This window comes from Carassius gibelio, chromosome A9 (assembly GCF_023724105.1).
Source record: "Carassius gibelio isolate Cgi1373 ecotype wild population from Czech Republic chromosome A9, carGib1.2-hapl.c, whole genome shotgun sequence".
Lineage (NCBI taxonomy): Eukaryota > Metazoa > Chordata > Actinopteri > Cypriniformes > Cyprinidae > Carassius > Carassius gibelio.
Window position 1 is genome coordinate 12,856,227 of NC_068379.1, and position 20,815 is coordinate 12,877,041.

Consider the following 20,815-nt stretch of genomic DNA (forward strand, 5'->3'; position numbering starts at 1 on the left):
ACAGACAGACAGTGCATGAGAGAGGGATGAACTCTGCTCTGGCTGAAATGAGCAGTGTGTGGATTGAAGTGGTAATGCAAGGCTCCAGCTGTAATGTGTGTGTTTTCAGGGAGGTGCGGCGTGGTATTAGGGAGGTAAATGTAGGCGCCTGTGGTCTCTCTCTCACTCACAGCTGAGAAAGATTGCATTCTTGCCGGGTTTTAACTTGCATATCCTGCAACCACTTGTGATTTGATTGAAGGGTTTAGTGACTATAGATTATTTTATCTGTGTTAACTTAATGTTGTTACAGTGGTGTTTGACGTGACCTTTCATTGTATGCTGATAACCGACGCAAACACTTGTTCATAATCCAGACAAAGACAATCACATTTTAGCAAACGTGTCAGTGATATCCAAAATGTCCACAGAAATGAAAAATGTACTTTAAAACGTGCTGAGTTCTTAGAAATATACTATTTGTATTTATGCTGGTAGTTTTGACATTTCCAGACAAAGAAATGACTTTAAAACTGTCAAATGTTGTAACAGTCAATTCAAAATCTTGTTCTAACACCTTATATGTGAGTGACATTTTTGCAAATATCATGAATTAGTAATTTTTTTAATTATTTATTAGAATTGCTAGTTTTGGGGCGATACAGCTAAAAAGTTAAATTAATTGGATAATTTGTCATTTTATTAAACAATCAAAAAAAATTTTTTAATATATTTTAATGTATTTTAAATATGAAATAAAAGATTTTGCTAAAGTACTTAGAATTAATTTAATGAATAAAATAATTACTAATCAGGTTTTTATTTCAACGAATAAGTTTTCTTCAGTTTTGACCATCCTCACATTTTGACTCTATTCCATTAAAACGCATCATAATGAATTTTAGTTCAGAAATGAAATAAAAAAAACATGCTTATTATAGGAAATGTGTATTCAGGTTATTGTATGTATGAATTGCATTTTTTAAAATAAGTTAATAGATCCAGACAAAAACAGTCATACTGTCATCCTCAGAATTCCTAATCCAGTCTAGGCCCCGTTTATACTTGTGCATTTTCGTTTTTAAAACGGCGTTTTAGAATTAAAACAATTGACATTTAGACTGCCGTTTTAACTGCGTTTCTGAAACAATCTCCATCTACACTAACAGAAAACACGTCACGTAACCGTACCAAAAGTTATGGGTTTCAAAAATGAAAACGCACTAGTGTAAACGGGGTCTTAATGATTGAAATTACAGATTATAATAATTGTAACCCCAGCATTGTTTAAAAAACTAATCCCATCTAAATAGTGCTGTTGTGTGATGTGTGGTCTGCATCTTAAGAAATAAATATGATAATGTTTGCATGATGTAAGAGCATAATTACTACTTCTCATCGTTCTTTCTCAGGGCTTATTGCATGATGTGTATACATTGGTGACACTCATTGGTTCTGAGATTGATCACTTGAGCTGTTTTATTACAAGGCTTTGTGGTTCTCTTCATGTGTGAAACTCTGGATTTCTGCCCAGCTGTCTCCCTCAACTTCGTCCAGACAGACTGTCTGGTCCTCTAAGCACACAACTCCATCTAATCAATAAAAAGGCAGGCTCTCCTCTTAAAAATGCCATGCACATGCACAATGTCTATACGCAGTGGCTTCTGTCTGTAATCATTGTACACAGGTGCTATAGTTAGCTGTTGGACCTTAATCGCTGCATGAACTCTTGAAGTGGAGGTCTTTTCCTCATTGTGTGTGTATTTACACGATACACAGGGCTTTGATCTACGGACGTCAGGGTTGTTTTGTGCCTGTCCTGTGAAGTACACATCTGGTCATGGCACAGTAATGCTTCTTTTATATGCAGACACTGTGACACACTAGTGGCTCTTTGCAGCAACACTAGTGTAAAACTGTGTTTGTTTGTCTGTATGCACTTAATACAGAAGCATGCAGTCTCATGTTTACGAATATGACCGAGTTCCCTGTTTATAACTCATGTTTTTTTTTTGTTGTTTTTTTTTGCAGTTAACACTGATACAGAAACAGCAGTGGTGAATGTGACATATTCAACAAAAGAAGAGGCTAAAATGTAAGAATCTAAGAATTAAGGTTTTGTTTAAGGAATGGGCAGTGTTGCCACAATCATATGTAGACATTGCGTTTTTACTGTAGTTATTTTTGCTCATTTTAATATTATTAATAATATTCATTATTATGATATGAATTTAGAAATAATATAGTAATTTATAGATTTTTTTTATTACAATTATAGTGTAAAGCTTGTTGACTAAATTGTTTTCGTTAATTGGGATAAAACCGGATTTAAAATAAAATATAAATTTTAGTTGAAAAACATAAACTAAAGAAATTAAAGCTAAATATAAATATTTTAACTAATAAAAATAAAAGCATTTAGCAAAATGACTAACAAACGAAAAATAAAATGAAACTGAATATATAAAAAGCTGTCAAAATATTCTAAACAGTGGCGGTTTCTCCATTAGGGCGATTGGGTGACGCACCACCAAAGGAAAGGGAGGGATTTGATTATTTTTTTTTTTTTACATTCAACCACTGTATTACACTAGCTTTCACTATTCTAGACTGTTTGTGCTGCCTCTAAATAGTCCAATCAGCATTGAGTCACATTTTGTGCAGTACCGCCCCTTTTTGGGCGATTTCTGTCAGATTGAAAATCGCCCCGAGTGCTCTCATAGACTTCCATTCAAAGAGGGCTCCCACTAACGTGCTTTCGTCATTGTGCGTTACTTTAACTGGTGGAAACAGTGACATCAATAATATTTAAAACTATTTGGAATTTTAACAAGAATTTTTTTTTTAAAAACTCCTTTAATATCTATGTGAAAAAAAAAAAAAAAACTGAGACGGGGACAGCTATGCCTTTGTCAGCTGAACTTGATCGACATCACGGCGAACGTTACCTCAGCGCAGATTCTATCGTGTCATTGAGAGAAATACCACTCATTCTTTGTAGCAATAAGGATAAATTGGCAATTAAAGAATTAGGACAACCAAGACCAAATTTAAACATCAAACAAGTATCTACAAAAGGCGGGAAGTCTTATAAATGAGGATTTTCGAGGACGTGGTATGAGCGGAGAAAAAAATGCGAGAGCATGACGGACATCACATGGACAACTACAGGTGTCACCGAAATGCATCATCTCTTGGAGAAGGTGAAAAAACACGAAAACGCAAAAATTCATGTGGATAGTTAGGAGCAGTGTAATATAAGTGAGCAATTTAAGTAAGCAGTGTAATTTAAGTAAGAAATGTGATATAAATGAGCAGTGTAATATAAGTCAGTTGTATAAACAGTGATTTATGTGACTTCAATTATTTCTTATTAAACTGAAATCGCAGTAAAAAGTTTTTTTGGAAAAACCACATCCTGGCATCAGTCTTCATTTGCTGTTGAATTGTGTTAAAATGCATATAGAAACATAAGGAGAGCAAGAGATTTTTTTAACTAGCCGTTAATTTATCAATTGAATGGGTGGCCTATCCTCATTAATCGAGCAAACATTTGCCCCCCCCCCCCCCCCTCTCAGAGAATTGGCAGGAGCCACCACTGATTCTAAATACTAAAATAGTAAATAAATAATATTTATATAACACTGGCATAAAATTGTATACTATAACTAAACATTTTAAATGTAAATTAAAGTATGCATTTAGTAGACGCTTTTATCCTTTTAAGCGACTTACAGTGTATTCAGGCTAACAGTTTTTACCTAACATGTGTTCCCTGGGAATCGAACCCACAAACTTGCGCTGCTAATGCAAGGCTTTACCAATTGAGCCACAGGAACACTATTTACAAATTAGCAGTACAAACTCACCATCTGTACACTGTCATCATATTCCACTGATAATTGTCCCCCTCTGTGTCTTCAGAGCTGTAGAGAAGTTAACAGGACAGACGTTTGAGGATTACTCTTTTAAAGTGTCTTATATTTTGGATATGGATGCTGCTTCACCTCCACCTGCGACCCGGAATCGTCGCAGTGGAAGGACTTCACGGGAACAGGACTCGCAGCCCGGGACCTCTGGAGGCTCCCTGGGGCCCCGGCAGAAACAGCCAGACTTTCCCCTGCGCATGCTGGTGCCCACGCAGTTCGTGGGAGCTATCATTGGCAAGGAGGGGCTCACAATCAAAAACATCACCAAACAGACACAGTCTAAGTGAGTGAGAGAGTGAGATCCTTACGTGTATTCAACAGACATCTGTGCTTGATGAGATTCTGAGGGATTCTTTCAGTGCACTGGAATTAATATGCATGCAGTTATTTTTATCATTTACATAATACATTCATTAATTACAAATGTGATCTACACTACCATTCAAGTGTTTGGAGTCAGTACAATATTTTGGAAACACTTTACAATACATTTTCAACCACTTTATTTAATGTGAACTAACAATTAACATTAACTAAGATTAATAAATGCAGATGTATTGTTTACCTAAACTTTTATATAATACATTTATAAGATCAAAAGTTGTTAGTTACATTAGTTAATACACTGTGAACTTAAATTAATTTTTTTTTATTAATTAACATTAACAAATGTTAATAAGTGCCATAAAAATATACTACTGAATTGTTAGTTTATTATTTTAATGGTTTACTGATTTTATTTGTATTTTTTAAAGAAGCCTCTTGCTCACCAAGGCTGTGTATATTTAATAAAAAATACAGTAACAACAGTAATTTTGTGAAATATTATTAAAACAATATCAACTTTAGTATTTAAATATATTTGAATATATTTTCAAATCTAAAAATTATTCTTGTGATGGTAAAGATGAATGTTCAGCATCATTACGCCGGAATTTCACAAGATCCTACAGAAATCATTCTAATATATATATATATATTGCTCAAGACATTTTGCTCAGTTTTTTTTTTTTTATTATCAATTTTGAAATCAGTTTTGCTGCTTAATATTTTTTGGTGGAAACCATAATTTTTTTTTTTGAGGATTTTTTAATAAATAGTTAAAAAGAACAGCATTTATGAACATTATGAATGCCTTTACAGTCCCTGATCAGTTTAACATCCTTGCTGAAAAAAATCTTTAAAAAGACTTAAGTCAAAAACAGTAGTGTACATAGAAATTTAAATACATATTTTACATATATTTAAATGCACACACAAAAAGAGAGCAATATCAATTAGATCATCAGTACACATTGCACTTTAACTATCCTGGAAATATGTTACATTTATTAATCAAATTTGGCCGTAAGTGTCAATTCACCATGATTTTAAAAACCTGCTTGAAGACAGTAAGAACTCTTCATGAAGCATTGCTCTCTGCTGATTAATCAGGTTCTCGTCCTTACAGGGTGGACATCCATCGTAAAGAGAACGCAGGAGCGGCGGAGAAGCCGATCAGCATCCACTCCACTCCTGAGGGCTGCTCGGCCGCCTGCCGCATGATCATGGACATCATGCAGAAAGAGGCTGATGACACGAAGGTGTAAGTCTGAATCTTCTGAAGTCATGGGAGTTCTTAAATTGCATCTCTAGTTGCCAACTTGTGGTCTTGCTTCTGTAGAACTGAGGATATTCCTCTGAAGATCCTGGCCCACAACAGTCTGGTTGGAAGACTGATCGGGAAGGAGGGCAGGAACCTGAAGAAGATTGAAGAGGAGACAGAGACCAAAATAACCATCTCCTCGTAAGTGTTTGTTGCATTTAATGGCATTCAGCAGGTGAAAACAAGGAAAGCACATAATTATTTCTCTATTATATGAACTTCTGTAATGTTTTGTTACACTACACTTCTCTATGGTGGCATACATGATTACTTGGGATTACCATGGAGAGCTCTTTTGATAGGAAATACAGTGTTTTGTAGTTAAGACATTGATCGTAACATGACCTGAACATGTGACATCTTGTAAAGAGCTTCTAAGTAGGTGGGATCTGGTTCAGAGGATCAGAGTACAGGTGGTTTTATATATTTCCCAGAAATAAGTGTGTGCTGGGCACACAGATAGCTTGGGAAGTGAGTCACCCAATTAAGCCCTAACCAGGACTGCTGACGTCATTGCTTAGCAGTCCCTCTAAAAACAGCCTGATTTACCAATGCTGTAAGTATTTAAGATTCTTATATATAACTTTATAAAGATTAGTGAAAACCAATATGATCACAGAGCCAGTAAGATGAAAATTCTAAGCTTCCTATCACTGTTCATAAGTCATGTACAATAGGTTTAAATCCATCCAAGGTTAAAAAAACATTGTCATTTTGTCAAAATATCATTTTAAAATTACCTCAATTCTCAGAGATCCCTAAACGGTTCGCGCGAAGCTGTTCAAAAGATTCAGTTTCCTTAAACCCCACCTTTCGGTAGCATACTGCGTTCTGATTGGTCAACTGACATAGTTTTGATTGGTTGTTCCGCACACAACTTCATGGTAAACAATGCGTTAGCATCTTTTTGGGGTGAATTATGTCTTATTCCTCTCATCGCGAAGCAAACAGTAAAATAAAAAACTTGAACAGTCTCGCTGCTTTTTCTTCTGTGTGGGTGTATTCAAGCCGCACGCTTCAGTTTGAATCTGAATAGCGCGTTCAGCGCGGGGGGCGTGGTCACATTAGATATGAAAAACGGACATCGCGTTGTTTTCATATGGATTACTTTATCACAGACTTTATCACTTTATCTGTTAGCAGCACTTGTTACACTTCATTTTAATGACGTGTTTATAAATGAAGATCAGCAGCGCAGTCAAAGGCTGCAGACAGCACACATACTGATAAGACGCTCAGGAGAAAACAAACACATAACTTCATAATCATACTTCGCGTTGTGATTCGGAGATGCTTGTTGGTCTAAATAAAGTTGGTAATGAACCCTCTTTTATGGCCAAACGCTTTGAAAATCCCGCCTTGTACTCACTGAGATTAGAAAAGCAGTCATCAGTGAAATGTTGTGAACACAACAAAAGGGATTTGTTGCACTGCTCTGGTATTGTGGTAAAAATGAATTTTAGCCATTGGTTCTTCTGATCTTCATTCTTTGGCAGTGAAAATAAAACAAACTGTCTCCTCGACATGATGCTCTCACACCAACCAGAGCGTCTGTGTGTGGGGGAGGTGGGGCAGGTCAGAGTTTTGTTTCTCCCAACACGGTAGGCGGAGATTATTATGCAAACTGTTCCTAGTGACGTACATAGAGATGGGCAAAAGATTTGAAATCTATAACGACTCGTTTCAGCGATTCAGAGTCGACTCCTTACTTTAGAAGCCAATAACTTTATAAATCGTGTACTTTTTGGTTTAAAGGGGGGGTGAAATGCTATTTCATGCATACTGAGTTTTTTACACTGTTAAAGAGTTTGATTCCCATGCTAAACATGGACAAAGTTTCAAAAATGAAGTTGTATGTTTGAAGGAGTATTTCTGTTCCAAAAATACTACTTCCGGTTTGTCACAAGTTTCGGAAAGTTTTTTTCGAGTATGGCTCTGTGTGACGTTAGATGGAGCGGAATTTCCTTATATGGGTCCTGAGGGCACGTTTGCCGGAAGAGCACGCGCTCCCATATAGCACAGCACTGAGAGCACAACAGACTTCACTGATAAGAGCTAGAGCGTCGCGAAATGTCACAAAAGGAGTGAGTTTTTGGTTGCCAGGGCAAGACAACCCTGCACAGATTACCAAAAGAGAAACAGCATTAAGGGACTAGTGGATGGAGTTTATTTTTACAGAGCATCAACTGAGTTGTGCAAGTGTTTTTGTTTGTTCCCTGCATTTCGAAGATGCTTGTTTTACAAACAAAGTCCAGTTTGACGCCGGATTTGCACATCGTTTATTTCTTAAAGGGGGGGTGAAATGCTATTTCATGCATACTGAGTTTTTTACACTGTTAAAGAGTTGGATTCCCATGCTAAACATGGACAAAGTTTCAAAAATTAAGTTGTACGTTTGAAGGAGTATTTCTGTTCCAAAAATACTCCTTCAGGTTTGTCACAAGTTTCGGAAAGTTTTTTTCGAGTATGGCTCTGTGTGACGTTAGATGGAGCGGAATTTCCTTATATGGGTCCTGAGGGCACGTTTGCCGGAAGAGCGCGCGCTCCCGTTTAGCAGAGCAGAGAGAGGCTGTGCACAGACAATCACTGATCAGAGCGAGAGCGTCGCGAAATGTCACAAAATGAGTGTGTTTTTGTTTGCCAGGGCAAGACAACCCTGCACAGATTACCAAAGAAAAAACAGCATTAAGGGACCAGTGGATGGAGTTTATTTTTACAGAGCATCAACGGAGTTGTGCAAGTGTTTTTGTTTGTTCCCTGCATTTCGAAGATGCTTGTTTTACAAACAAAGCCCAGTTTGATGACAGATTTGCGTATCGTTTATTTCTTAAGGATGATGCAATCCCAACGAAAAAGGGACACGATCTTGTGTTGGAACCGCAGGCGGTGAGTAAAACTGCTTAAAATATCTCTGCCTCCTTGTTAGTGCGTCCCCTCCCATCGGAGACGCGGGTTCGAGCCCCGCTCGGAGCGAGTCCTTGCTGCTGCTGCTCTCGTTCAGTTTCAGCCTTCACAGCTGTCACAGATTTTAAACGCTCTCAACGCAACTGGCGCTCGTGATTCTTTAGCTCCGCCCACACGTCACGCCTCCAGGCGCTCGTGTTTTTCCGGGAAAAATCGGTACAGACTATCTTTCTCTTATGAATATAATAAAGCTAAATACTTTTTGGAGTTATGAAGGATGCACTACTACTCTATAGGTACTCAAGATTAACATGATATTGAGTGAAAACGAGCATTTCACCCCCCCTTTAATTACTTTGCACATTGTTTACACTGATGGACAGCTACATCATACACTGTAATACAGGTAATTTTTGATTTCCCATCTGTGTGGCTCTTTAAATAATAATAATAGAGAATATATGGAACCTTTCAATTGAAATCATTAAAACACTTCCTCATATTAATCAATACTAATATGATCACAATAACATGACAACAATAATAGCAAAAGATATTGAGCCATTCATGCTGATGTTATAATAAAAAATCCATTCTGGTCACATCATATCCACAATATAAGAATTAATAAAGAACTTAATAAAAAATAGGAATAGGAACACTGCCCTGATCTGACAAAAGTAATGTGTTTCTTAAACATGTACCAGTGATTTCACTCTCACCTGCTTTTTGTCTTTCTTGATTCTCTCCACAGTTTACAGGACTTATCTATGTATAACCCAGAGAGAACCATTATAGTGAAGGGGAGCATCGAGGCCTGTTGTAGTGCTGAAGTGGAGATCATGAGAAAGCTGAGGGAAGCCTATGAGAATGACATTGCTACTATTAACGTAAGTCTTTGCGGTTTTGACGAAAGGAAAATGTGATTTCCACTTTTAAGCCACCGTTTTTATGTTATAATGAATATGTTGTTTTTTTTTGACTCTCATAAGAAATGCTTATGTGCTCTATATAAAACACTGTTTATTCTGTGTCGAGTGTGGTCAGCCTTGAGTCAGCGTCTTATAGAAGACGAGGCAGTTAGATGCCTTGTCTGTTTACTTGTATCTAGTTATTGACTGTTTATATGGAACAGCCTTGAGTCAGTCCGTCCCCTGGATCCTCAACAGCCGTTCACACAGACACACACGCACATGTACACCATTCCCCGTTAACAGGCATGACATCACTGCCTTTGTCTGAGGGAGATGAAGCCGTAGACTGAGAGCAAATACTGCAACAATAGCATCATCATTCTTGTTTACACCGCGCATCCAGCGTCTCCCTTCATCTTCAGTGAGTCATTTATTTTGTGGAAGAAGCCTCTATCAACTACACAGATCAAATTTAGGTGGTTTCATTTATACTCGCGCATTAGTCAGTCCTCAGTCAGGCGTAGAGTAAATTATTCATGCTTGGATCAAATGTTTTTGTGACAGTTTCATGTGTAAATGTCTGTTAGTTGATCCTTGTAACCTTCATTCCCTTTTGAATGAAAGAGGTGCAGCAGATGAATCAGACAGAACATGAGAAATCAGGCATATGATCTTCTCTGCCAAGAATAAACAACATAAAAACTTATATCTAAAAGTGTTTTTGCCCCATAAAACGATGCACCGGGTTGATGGAGCCATCTAGCGTGACAGTAGCTATATTACAAGATGTTATTACAAACAATTCACATGGTTCATACAGCTCAGAAATAAATTGAACTGATAATTCTTTGAGTATCTTTTAATCTTGTATGATAGTGTCAAGAAAAACACGATAGCTTGAGGTCATGCTCTGCGTAATCATTCATAATCCATGATGTCTTGCAGCAACAAACCAACCTTATCCCTGGGTTAATTCCAAGTGCACTGGGCATCTTTTCAACTGGTTTGTCAGTATTGCCACCAGCTGCTGGGCCCAGAGGCATCCCACCTGTACCCCCAGCTAGCTTCAACCCTTTTCTTGTGAGTACGTGTGTGTGTGTTTATATAAATTTTAATCTATGAATTATATAAATTGCATTTTAAACCATTATTATTAATAATAGCCTATGTGTTGTGTATAATTAATTATTTATATTTAAACAAATGTTTTTTTACATTTTTGAAATGTAATTAATTGTATATTATATTATGAGTAACAGATTAGTGTACACATTTCTGTAAGTATAAGCATTTTAAACAATTATTGTTAATACCACGAATTTGTGGAAATACTCAATATGTTGTGTTTAATAACATTTTCAATGCATATTCATACTGAAACTTTACATGTATTTGAAAAAAAATATATGAAAGGATTTCTTTAAATTTCACCCCATTTACATCCTTAAATTTGAAGAACCACATTCTGTTCTGTTCTCTGCCTCAGTTTGATCATCTAAATTCTCAGTTTAAATCTAAATGGTGCAATCTCCTGACATTTAGCCACGTTGTACATACACTGTCCCTTTCTCACTGAGTGCTCATCTTAGCACACACTTACTCATTATTGAGTTGTATAATCATTCCAGTTGGTTATAGTGCTGCAGGATTCCCCTTCATATTTAGTGATGAGTCAGACAGGACAGCTTATGGCTCACGGATGAACTAATGAAGGTAGAATGTGTGTGTGGGTGTATGAGATGGCACTCATTAATGAATGAGTGTTAGCTGGTTTCAGTAGTACTGTAAAACGTGAGTAGTCAGTTATTGTTATTTGTAACAAAAGGTTTTTATTGTTACAGTTCTTTCCTTGTGGTAAATTAAGTTCTCTTCATGATTTTGGAGACTTTGGCATTTACTCTGAATAACATATCAACTTACATTATAACACATTATACTTACAAACTGTTACAAAGAGCTGCCAGCATGTTAGTATCCTTACCCGCCAGCTAGTAAACTTTTATACTAGTAAATGGCCAGCTGGTTTGCCAGCTTTTCTATTAAACCTTGGATATGAACAGCATGGAAATGCCCTTTGAAAACATAGTTCCCAGATAGGTCTCTGATGACGTCAGAGTCCCTACCCTGTGGCGTCTCTGATAGTGAAGCCTGATTTTTTTCACGTTCATGTAACTGCATGAACCAATGGTGCTTCAGCCCACCCAAAGGGGAGGAGCTGACCACTATATATGTTGGCTCTGACTGCCATTTCATCAGACTTTTTCTCCTTCAATGACGAAGATCATCTCCTTGCTGAGTCTGCGAATGAGAAGCAAAAGAGGAAAAAGAAAGAAGCTCAGCCTGCTGCTCGCTGCCGTGAGGATCCCCTGGCAGTGGAAGAAGCCAGAAACCTTCCTCTGTGACCATCCATCTAATTTTTAGAGCAAATTTCTGAGTAAACGCCCCCTGCCTCAAACACGGGGCTGGAGTGAACTCACTTAAGACCGCCCTCCTTCTGGCTTTAGCATCAGTCAAGCAAGTGGGTGACCTGCTTATAGGAAGCCTCAGTATGGGTGATCCAGGGCTGGGCTCGAGAGCGGCTTCGTTCTGCATTTGCTTATAGTATGGCACTATTGGATGCGCTCCCCGTAAGCTTCAGCGATGCTACGGAGCGACCGTTTGAAAGGCAATGCTCTTGTTACTAACGTATCCTTGGTTCCCTGAGATAAGGGAACGAGTGTTGCGTAGGCTGCCGTGCTACAAGGCTGCATGCAAATCAATGACTGTGTAGTTTGAAGTGCCATTGGTTTGTGCGGTTCCAAGAACGTGAACAAATTAGACTTCGGTATTAGAGTAAAGGAGTTTCTTAAAAGGAACTCGGGTTACGTTAGTAACCGGATTGAGTTACTAAAGAACAGTAGCTAAATAGATTGCAGGGTTTTTTTTTTTACTCTTATTTTTTAATGTAGTTTTTTCTTCCGTTTTTAAATAAGAAAAACAGTTATGGTCACACAACACCTATAACACTTACAATAAATTAAAAAGAATAAAAAATAATTGTAAAAAGTTTGTTAAATGTGGAAGTGTAATTTTAAAGCACGGCTAATGAGCTATTAAGAAAAATAAATGAAAAAAATTATAAATAATAATTTCATAGTCAGGTTTCTGTAATAATTCAAAATTAATCGCACCTTACATAAAGATTTGTAATCATTAATACATTTTTACATTGAATTTCCAAATGAGTGTGGAAACAACATAAGACATGTTCTTGCGATGTAAAATGTTTGTAAATTGATCCATCACATTTGTTCCAGGGTCACTCATCACAGCTGGGTGGACTGTACAGTGTCCCGCCTGCTAGTGCCATCTCTCACCAGCACACAGTGAGTACTCTTAACTGGAACTGACCAATAAAATTAATTGTTCTGGTTGTGGATGATGATTGGTGTATACAGTGTTCCAGCCAACCAATTTTATGTGATGTCATATTTTATATCATATATTGATATCTAGAGAGCATAATCGCCGATATAATGCTAATATATTTTATTGCATTTGCAGCACAGTTTAATTATGGCAAATATGATGTCCAAAAAAAAAAAAAAACTATTTTACACAATATATACTCAAAATTCACCCCAAAATACATAATAAATAAATAAATAGATAGATAGATAGATAGATAGATAGATAGATAGATAGATAGATAGATAGATAGATAGATAGATAGATAGATAGATAGATAGATAGATAGATTAAATTAAAAAAAGATGGAGTGACAACTTTTCTTAATGAGCAAATCGGATGTCATTTTAATAAATAACTTAGTTATTCAACAAATATCAACCTCTGTTTCTGTCAGGCAGTGCTGAACACCTCAAGCTAATGGTGTTGACTTGAAATGCTGTAAATTCCTAAATGAAAAAGCTCTCTGGCATCTTCAGTCTTTCACTGTTGCTCATGCAGAGAGTCTGAACAATGAGTCATTGGTTTCCTATGGTCCACACTTCAGTGCCAGGCAGCTCAGGTCCTCTAGAAACAGATAAGAGGTTTGCATCCTCATCATCAGTTTGACTGTTGAATGAATTGTTTTAGCCTCCGTACAAACCTGTGTGAACTTTCAGGGCTTGACCTCCAGCCTGCGCTGAAGTGAGCAGTATCTCAGTGTGATTGTAGGTGGTTTGGGGAAACTAGACGAGTAAACAGACAGAGCGACGAAACCACTTTTAAAGAGGATGAATCTACAGTAACTGACATGCTCAGATGGATTTTAGAAGGCCTTTGACGAACCCTGATTTGTAGAATCACACTGAATAAGAAGCCGTAATATTTAGCATGTTTTTTCTGCACTCTCCACAGCAGGCTCCTGAACAGGAGGTGGTCTACCTCTTTATTCCAACTCAGGCTGTTGGTGCTATTATTGGCAAGAAGGGCCAACATATTAAACAACTGGCACAGTTCGCAGGAGCGTCTATTAAGGTAGGAGTTTCTGCCCACTGGAATGCTACTGCTGTCATGTCAAATATGTAAAATGAAGGTTCCTTTTGTGTTTTTGTTACGTCAAGCACAATAATCCATCTAATTTTGTTTGCCCTATTGCTAAGATCCTTGATTTGAATCTAACCATATCATGCTCAGATTTGGCCTAGTGCCTCAGTATGGGTGAGCCAATCATCTGTAACCTTCTTTCTGTTGATTCAGCCAGTCCTGTGGGTTGCTGGGTAATCCGAAGGGGTGAGAGCTCACCGCCAATAGTTCAGAATGTGTTTGTACCTCAGTTCATTTCATATCTAATGGCATCTTTGAAAATATGCAAGAATGCATTTATTTTGTCAAAAATACAGTAAAACTGCATTATTGTGAAAAATTATTAAAAAAAAAACAATAAAAAAAATTATGTGATTTAAATTTGAATGAGTTTAATTTTCTGCAGCAATTACTCCAGTCCAGCCTTTAATTTTTGTACAATTCTCTGATGAATAGAACGTTAATGAGAACAGCATTTCACAGAAATTTTTTGTAACATTTTATAACGTCTTTATTATTGCTTTTGATCAGTTTAATGCATCTGAATAAACTGAATTTCTTTCAAAAGAAATTACCCAAACTTTTGTTGTGTAAATGTGATTTTTACAATTTTCAGGAGTCTTTTTAAAGTAATTCTTAATATAGATGAAGTAATGTAGACTTAGAGAGTAACATATTGATGTTTTATGTGTTCTACATATTTCAATAAAAGCTGATTTTACAGTGTGGTGTATTTTAATGCAGCATATGGTTTAATGACATCTGATATTTTATCGCATTAGTGATTTAACTGAATTCATGGCCACAAAATCAAAATACAAAAGAAACATTGAGAACGTAAACAGTTTAACCCCTATTGATCAGAGACTGCCATTGGAAGTAATTGGAAACAGAGACCTCTGGTGGCTATGTGATGAGACTTTTCGGAGAATGAGCTCTATGAATGGTTCACACTTCAGATATAGCAATAGAAATAAAATGTTCTTTAAAGCAAATATTTTTCCGTCAACAGCATTTGTGGCATGTTGTTGATTATGTCATAAAATAATGTTGTGTTGTGGTATGTAAATAGTATGATCTTGATATGTAAAATCAACGTGCATGTACATTAATGTGGTGTTCTCTATGTTCAGATCGCACCTGCAGAGAGTCCTGACGTCACTCAGAGGATGGTCATCATCACTGGCCCACCAGAAGCTCAGTTTAAGGTAAAGGTAAACTCTCTGAATGTGAAAAATAAAAACCGAATTGAGAGGATGGTAAATCAGGGACACAAAATAACAGGGAGGAAGCAGATGACTATGGCTCAGTTATACCATAGACATTAAAATCCCAGGATTAATTAGAATATGACAATAAAAAAATATTTGAATTGACTCTGTATGGCCTTTAGTTCTGTTGTACCCTATAATACCCCTGAACAATGGACATTGACTTTGCTTCTGTGTTTCAGGCCCAGGGCAGGATATTTGGTAAACTGAAAGAAGAGAATTTCTTTTCGGCAAAAGAGGAAGTGAAGCTGGAGACACATATAAAGATGCCCTCTTCAGCAGCGGGGAGGGTCATCGGGAAAGGCGGCAAAACGGTGAGAATATGGTGAAACACAGAAGTAGTAAGTACGATCAGAAACATTCAGTGATGTTCCAACACGGTAGGACTGCTTCATAGTAGGGCTGTGCGGTTAATCCAAATCATCATCAAATCACGATTTGAGCATGCGTAATTTCTAATTGGTTTTCTTTTGGAAATATGTTTCAATTTCATACTGGATGCATTTTATGACTAACGCATGTCTGTGTGTGTCATAATCGCAAAATTGATCAAAGAAATCGCGATAGGGTTTTTTTGTCCATATCACACAGCCCTACTTCACAGTGTTGTTTTATCCTATGCACGATTATAAATGGTTAAGTCAAAAATGGGTTTGCAAAAGTTAACAGTTTTTATCAGAATCCATAAAACATTTAAAATAGCTTTACAAAAAACAATTAAATGTTCATTGTTAAAGAATGGGAACATTGTTGATTAATCAAAGTTAATGTGGTGTGAAAAGTTCCTGACTGAGAGAGCTAATACATGCCACCAGAGCAAATTATTGAAATGTTGTTATTGTCTTTGATTATCATTTTGTATGTACCAGACAAATTCACTAAAAGCACTGAAATGCCGGTGAAAGTTTTTTTTTTTTATTATTATTTTTTTTTAAAGGGGAAAACCTTTATTATGGCAAAAGTTTTTAGTCTAAGGCTTTGCAGAGGACAGGCTGATCCAAATCAACGTGACCTGTTCTAGTCATGATTATTATATGTTTCATGAACGGTACATTTTGTTTCTAGGAAATATTTGGCTCTATTCACAGTGACTCAGACCAAAGGGGCATCATTTTTAGAGTAGACAGAGGTTGGTGTTGTTGCATAAGGGCATCATAGCAGCTTGGTCTTGACGTAGGTCGTGTACAAATGAGCAAATGGACATGTGCTACTTGTTTTTGTACGAGTCTGATTGAACCACGGTGTTTGCACATTTTGACCCAATTGACATTTTTATTAGGTGTACTGTTAGGAAGTGGCGTCATCAGCCTGTTTTTCTAAACCTGTTTCAGGTTAATGAGCTGCAGAACCTAACCAGTGCAGAGGTCATAGTGCCACGGGACCAAACCCCAGATGAGAACGACGAGGTCTTTGTCAAAATTAGTGGGCATTTCTTTGCCAGCCAGGTGAATTATACACCACTCATCACTACAAATGTGAATTTTATTTTTATTTTTTTTTAATGTTGCTTCTTGACCATATAAAGGCTAAATGCAAAAAGTAAAATCACCTCTTATCAGTCAAAGACACATGGCAGTGACAAAACATAAAATCTTACAATGGCTTATAGTGTCACCTTCATTCAGCCACCACTCTTACTGAAAAGAAACCCAAAGTGAACATTTACCATTATAAACATACTCTCCTCTGGTCCCACAGACTGCACAGAGGAAAATCAGGGAGATCATCCAGCAGGTGAAACAACAGGAGCAGAAGCACCAGCAAAGCGCCCCCGTGACACACAGTTCCAAGTGACCATCAGGGCAGCCCCAGCGGGCACCTGCCAGTGAATGTAGCCCTCCCAACTGGACTCAGACCAGACCGGATGAAGGGGACCGGCCGGGCAGACCAGCAGCCGTGGGATCAAAACCAAAGAACTTCTTTCTGGGGGAGATGAAGGAGCCACAGGCAGAAGGGCTCTGAGTGCACTGCCAGCTTGGGGAGGGAGGGGGGGGGGATGAAGCGCAAGGAAGACAAGCGTTCCTTGTATTGTTCAAACACACCCTTAGTATGAGAAGGGCATCTGTTATCAGGACGGGAAACATCAGGGTTGCCCCATGTAACAATTTCTTTATAAACTTCTTAATTTAGGCTTAATCTAGGGTTAAAGTGTTAGTTCACCCTCGAAGCATCCTAGGTGTATGTGACTTTCCTCTTTCAGAATAATCCAATCAAAGTTATATTAAAAATTGTCCTTGCTCTTCCAAGCCTATCAGTGGGGGTAAGCTGGTGTTTGTTGTCAACAGTTCAGAAGACGTGAAATAAAGTGCGTGCATCTGTAATAAAACATCCCTCACAAGGCCGGCTCCGGGGGGTGAATAAAGGCCCCCTTTAGCGAATCCATGCATTTTTGTAAGATAAATATCCAGATTTCAAACACTTTTTTTCTCACTTGCTGACGGTTGGGAACAGGAAGACTTCTGACAGAATTATTCTGAAAGAAGAAAGTCACAAACACCTAGGATGCTGAGTAGAAGATGGACGAATTTTTGTTCTCGGGTGAACTAACCCTTTTACACAGATGAGAAGCTCCATTAACACGTGTACACTGATGCATTTTGACTGAGTTGTGTTGCTGTTTTCTCGGGTAGGTAAAGTGTGGGTGTGCACTAGCAGCTGGCGACCGAGATTTTTTTATTTTAAGTGATGCCCAGATTGCGATTTCAACAATCACAAGTATTCTCACCAGTACACTAGAACAAATATACTGTTATGTCTGAAGCGGAAGCACCATTCTTCTTGTTTTGCACAAGCCATTGGGCATGTAGTTGAAATGATGTTTTTTTTTTTGGATCTCTTTGATGATGGGACTAGCAATTTGGGAAATGTAAATGACAGAACGTTTACACATATCTTAGCCTGTTTGCATTTCGGGACACATCATCCAGCTCCACAACTCAACCTTGTTACTTAGCCTGTGCGTGCCAACGGATGCCGTTGAAACATTTCTTTCTGTGCATATCAAATTTTTTTGCTTTTATCATATGTAGTTTGTTGTTATTTCTGTCCAGCTCTTACACTCCCTTTTTATTTTTATGCCAGTGTTTTTGCAGCCTCTGCATTTAGTCGTTTCAATGCCACCGAATTCTTGTGGCGGCAGTCTTTAAGAGACGGAGTAGGGATGTGGTAGATGTGGATTAGGAGTCATTACCCCTTGTTTGCTTTAGGGGATATGAAAAGAATATAAAGCAAGCACCAGCGTCTGAAAGACAGCGCACCTTTACTGGCTTGGGCAGAAGCAAAATCGAATGTGCACCAAGAATTCTGCCTTAATCTATGCTGAAAGAAAACGAAAAGTTGGGAGACTGAAAATGTGATTGGAGGGTCAGGTTGATGTGGGATTAGGAGGCATCTTATGACCTGTGGTACACACGACCGCGTTTGGCTTTAAATCTCTTTGTCAGGGAGCTTTCTAAATGGCATGACAGCTGTGAATGTACAATAAGCAGCCTTTTAGAAAGAGAACCACCCTGTCATGTTTGGTAAGGCTGGTTGGTCGGCGAGATTGGGTATTTTTTTATTTACTGATATTCTGGTTGTTTTGGGAAATGGATCAACTGTTCCAACATGATGTGCAGGCATGGATATCCCTTTGTGCTTTATTTTCTTCTTTTTTGACCATGGAAGTTTGTGGCCTTAAACGTCACCGGTCTACGTCATCACTGACAGCTCCTTCGCCCAATGAGAGCTAAGCTTCATCTTCCAGACACAAGGCTTATGCCAATACGCACAGCTTCCATTAGTGTGTATGCATGTGTGTATATAGATATATATAAAGAGAGAGAAATATTTATGAATCTATTTTTTTCCTATTTTGTGACGAGAGCTATTAATAAGAAACAAACAGAAAAAAACAAGTCTTTTTTGGTGGAACACTGCCATGTTATTCTGAAGGGAAGTGTTTGTTTTCTTGGAAGTAGACTATGAATATTGGTTGTAGACTAATGGTAAGAACAGTAATGAATCACCGCAACACTTTGATCCGAATGTGATCGGTGCGCATGTCAGTAATGTGATCTACCTCATGCGTCAGGGTACCTCAGTCCAATCTTAAATTTCCCTGTTTTTTCTCCTCACATTTTGTATGCCTTGTAAACTGAAAGTTTTGAACATTTTCCTTTTATTAATAATAAAAGAGATCAAGAAAAATATCTAGTCTGAAGTCTTCAGGTCCATCTGACAAAAACGAATGGATCTTAAAGCTTTCAAAACTGTATGCAAATTTTCTGCGTTACTTCACTGATCACAACCTCATGATTTATACAATTTATTTACTTGCCCAAAAGGGGTTCTGAATGTGGATACTGTGTACTGACAAATGGTTATTAAGACGATGAATATCAAGTATAATGGCTTAATTCAACGCATTCTCCAGGAGCAGCTTCGTGGTCTGAACCGTAAGCCAGCTTTCTCTTCACATTTAAGTCTAAATTCAGGAATTACAGTCAGACCAAATTTTTTAATCAAGGTTTTGTTTTATTTTTTATTTTTTTATTTATTTATCAAGACCTTTCAAAAAACAAAAGCAGGTTAATATGAAAAAAATATATATAAAAAAAAAGAAAAATTCTGATGTAATCCACAGAGTAACTTTTTTAAAAACATTTATTGTAATCCCGCAAAAATCACAAATGCAGGTATTTTTGTTGCCTCAGATAAAACAACAAGGCCTATGTAAAATCAAGATGGAAGGCCGTAGAAGGTCATTATGTTTGGTCCAGGTGCATGTACTTGCAATGGCTGGTTTGCTTTCACACAGTTATTCACATGATTTGTCTGTGGACTGAACTGCAAGCTGTCCCACTAGTTTTAGTTGTAACGTTTAACTGTATTCAATAGAGGTGTATTACTGTAGACCTGTGTAATTTGACACTTTTACCTACTGAAGCAACCCGTCCACACGTATTTGCAAAGAGTAGCAAAGATATCAGATGCAGATCAGGTCTTACGAACTTTTCTCTCAAGAATCCGAACACAGATCTTATGGTTCTTGACTCTGTGAAGGCTTGTAGCTAGACGAGGCCGTCATTTCCCCTGAATGATGCTTAATCTCAGGTGTTTGCTCATTGATGGAGTTCAGGTTGTGTAGCAGTATGATAACGCTGATCACTTTGAACTGTTATTGTAACTGTAACTCACACCACGCTGTCGATAGACACCTATCTAATGTTCTACAGTGGTTCTTAACTTTTCTGAAGAGTTTGTATTTCGAAGCTTTGTCACGTGTGCATCAGTCTTGCATCAGTAATTAACTTTATGGAAGCATTAGTCGATACATGCATTAACTAACATCACACTGTTATATTGTCTCTGTAGTCTTGCTATCCAATATGATTATCTTGTAATGTAACGCTAGGAACAATTGAGGTCTTTGCATTAACTTTAGGCCAAAAAGTCATAGCTAATGTAAGTCGAACGAATCAGGTCAGTTTAGGATAGCTGTTGTTTGTAGTTTTGGCATGAAATCTCATAGTGGTTCACTTTGGGCCCTAAAGCTTTTAGGGTGAGTGGAGACAAAGTAGGTGCTGTTCTATGTACATTTTCTGAAATTAGAATAGACCACAGGCACAACTATAGTTGCTCACAGTATGACGGCACCGTTCTAGAAATGTTTAACTCGGGACG

General features: G+C 37.6%; 1 protein-coding gene across 3 annotated transcripts in view; it reads left to right on the top strand.

Moving 5' to 3' along the window:
- LOC128019652 (insulin-like growth factor 2 mRNA-binding protein 2) overlaps nt 1-19,341 on the top strand; it is a 55,619-nt gene extending 36,278 nt beyond the window's left edge. For 2 of the 3 annotated variants that reach the window (XM_052605754.1, XM_052605756.1), the window contains exons 5-16: nt 2,011-2,074; nt 3,904-4,191; nt 5,359-5,493; nt 5,572-5,694; nt 9,212-9,347; nt 10,317-10,451; nt 12,668-12,736; nt 13,713-13,832; nt 15,014-15,088; nt 15,334-15,465; nt 16,483-16,596; nt 16,850-19,341. In XM_052605754.1, coding sequence (XP_052461714.1) covers nt 2,011-2,074; nt 3,904-4,191; nt 5,359-5,493; nt 5,572-5,694; nt 9,212-9,347; nt 10,317-10,451; nt 12,668-12,736; nt 13,713-13,832; nt 15,014-15,088; nt 15,334-15,465; nt 16,483-16,596; nt 16,850-16,945 — 1,487 coding nt within the window. In that variant the 3' untranslated portion in view covers nt 16,946-19,341. The remainder of the gene's footprint in view (nt 1-2,010; nt 2,075-3,903; nt 4,192-5,358; nt 5,494-5,571; nt 5,695-9,211; nt 9,348-10,316; nt 10,452-12,667; nt 12,737-13,712; nt 13,833-15,013; nt 15,089-15,333; nt 15,466-16,482; nt 16,597-16,849) is intronic. The other variant, XM_052605755.1, reaches the window with a different exon arrangement.
- The last annotated feature ends 1,474 nt before the right edge of the window (nt 19,342-20,815 follow it).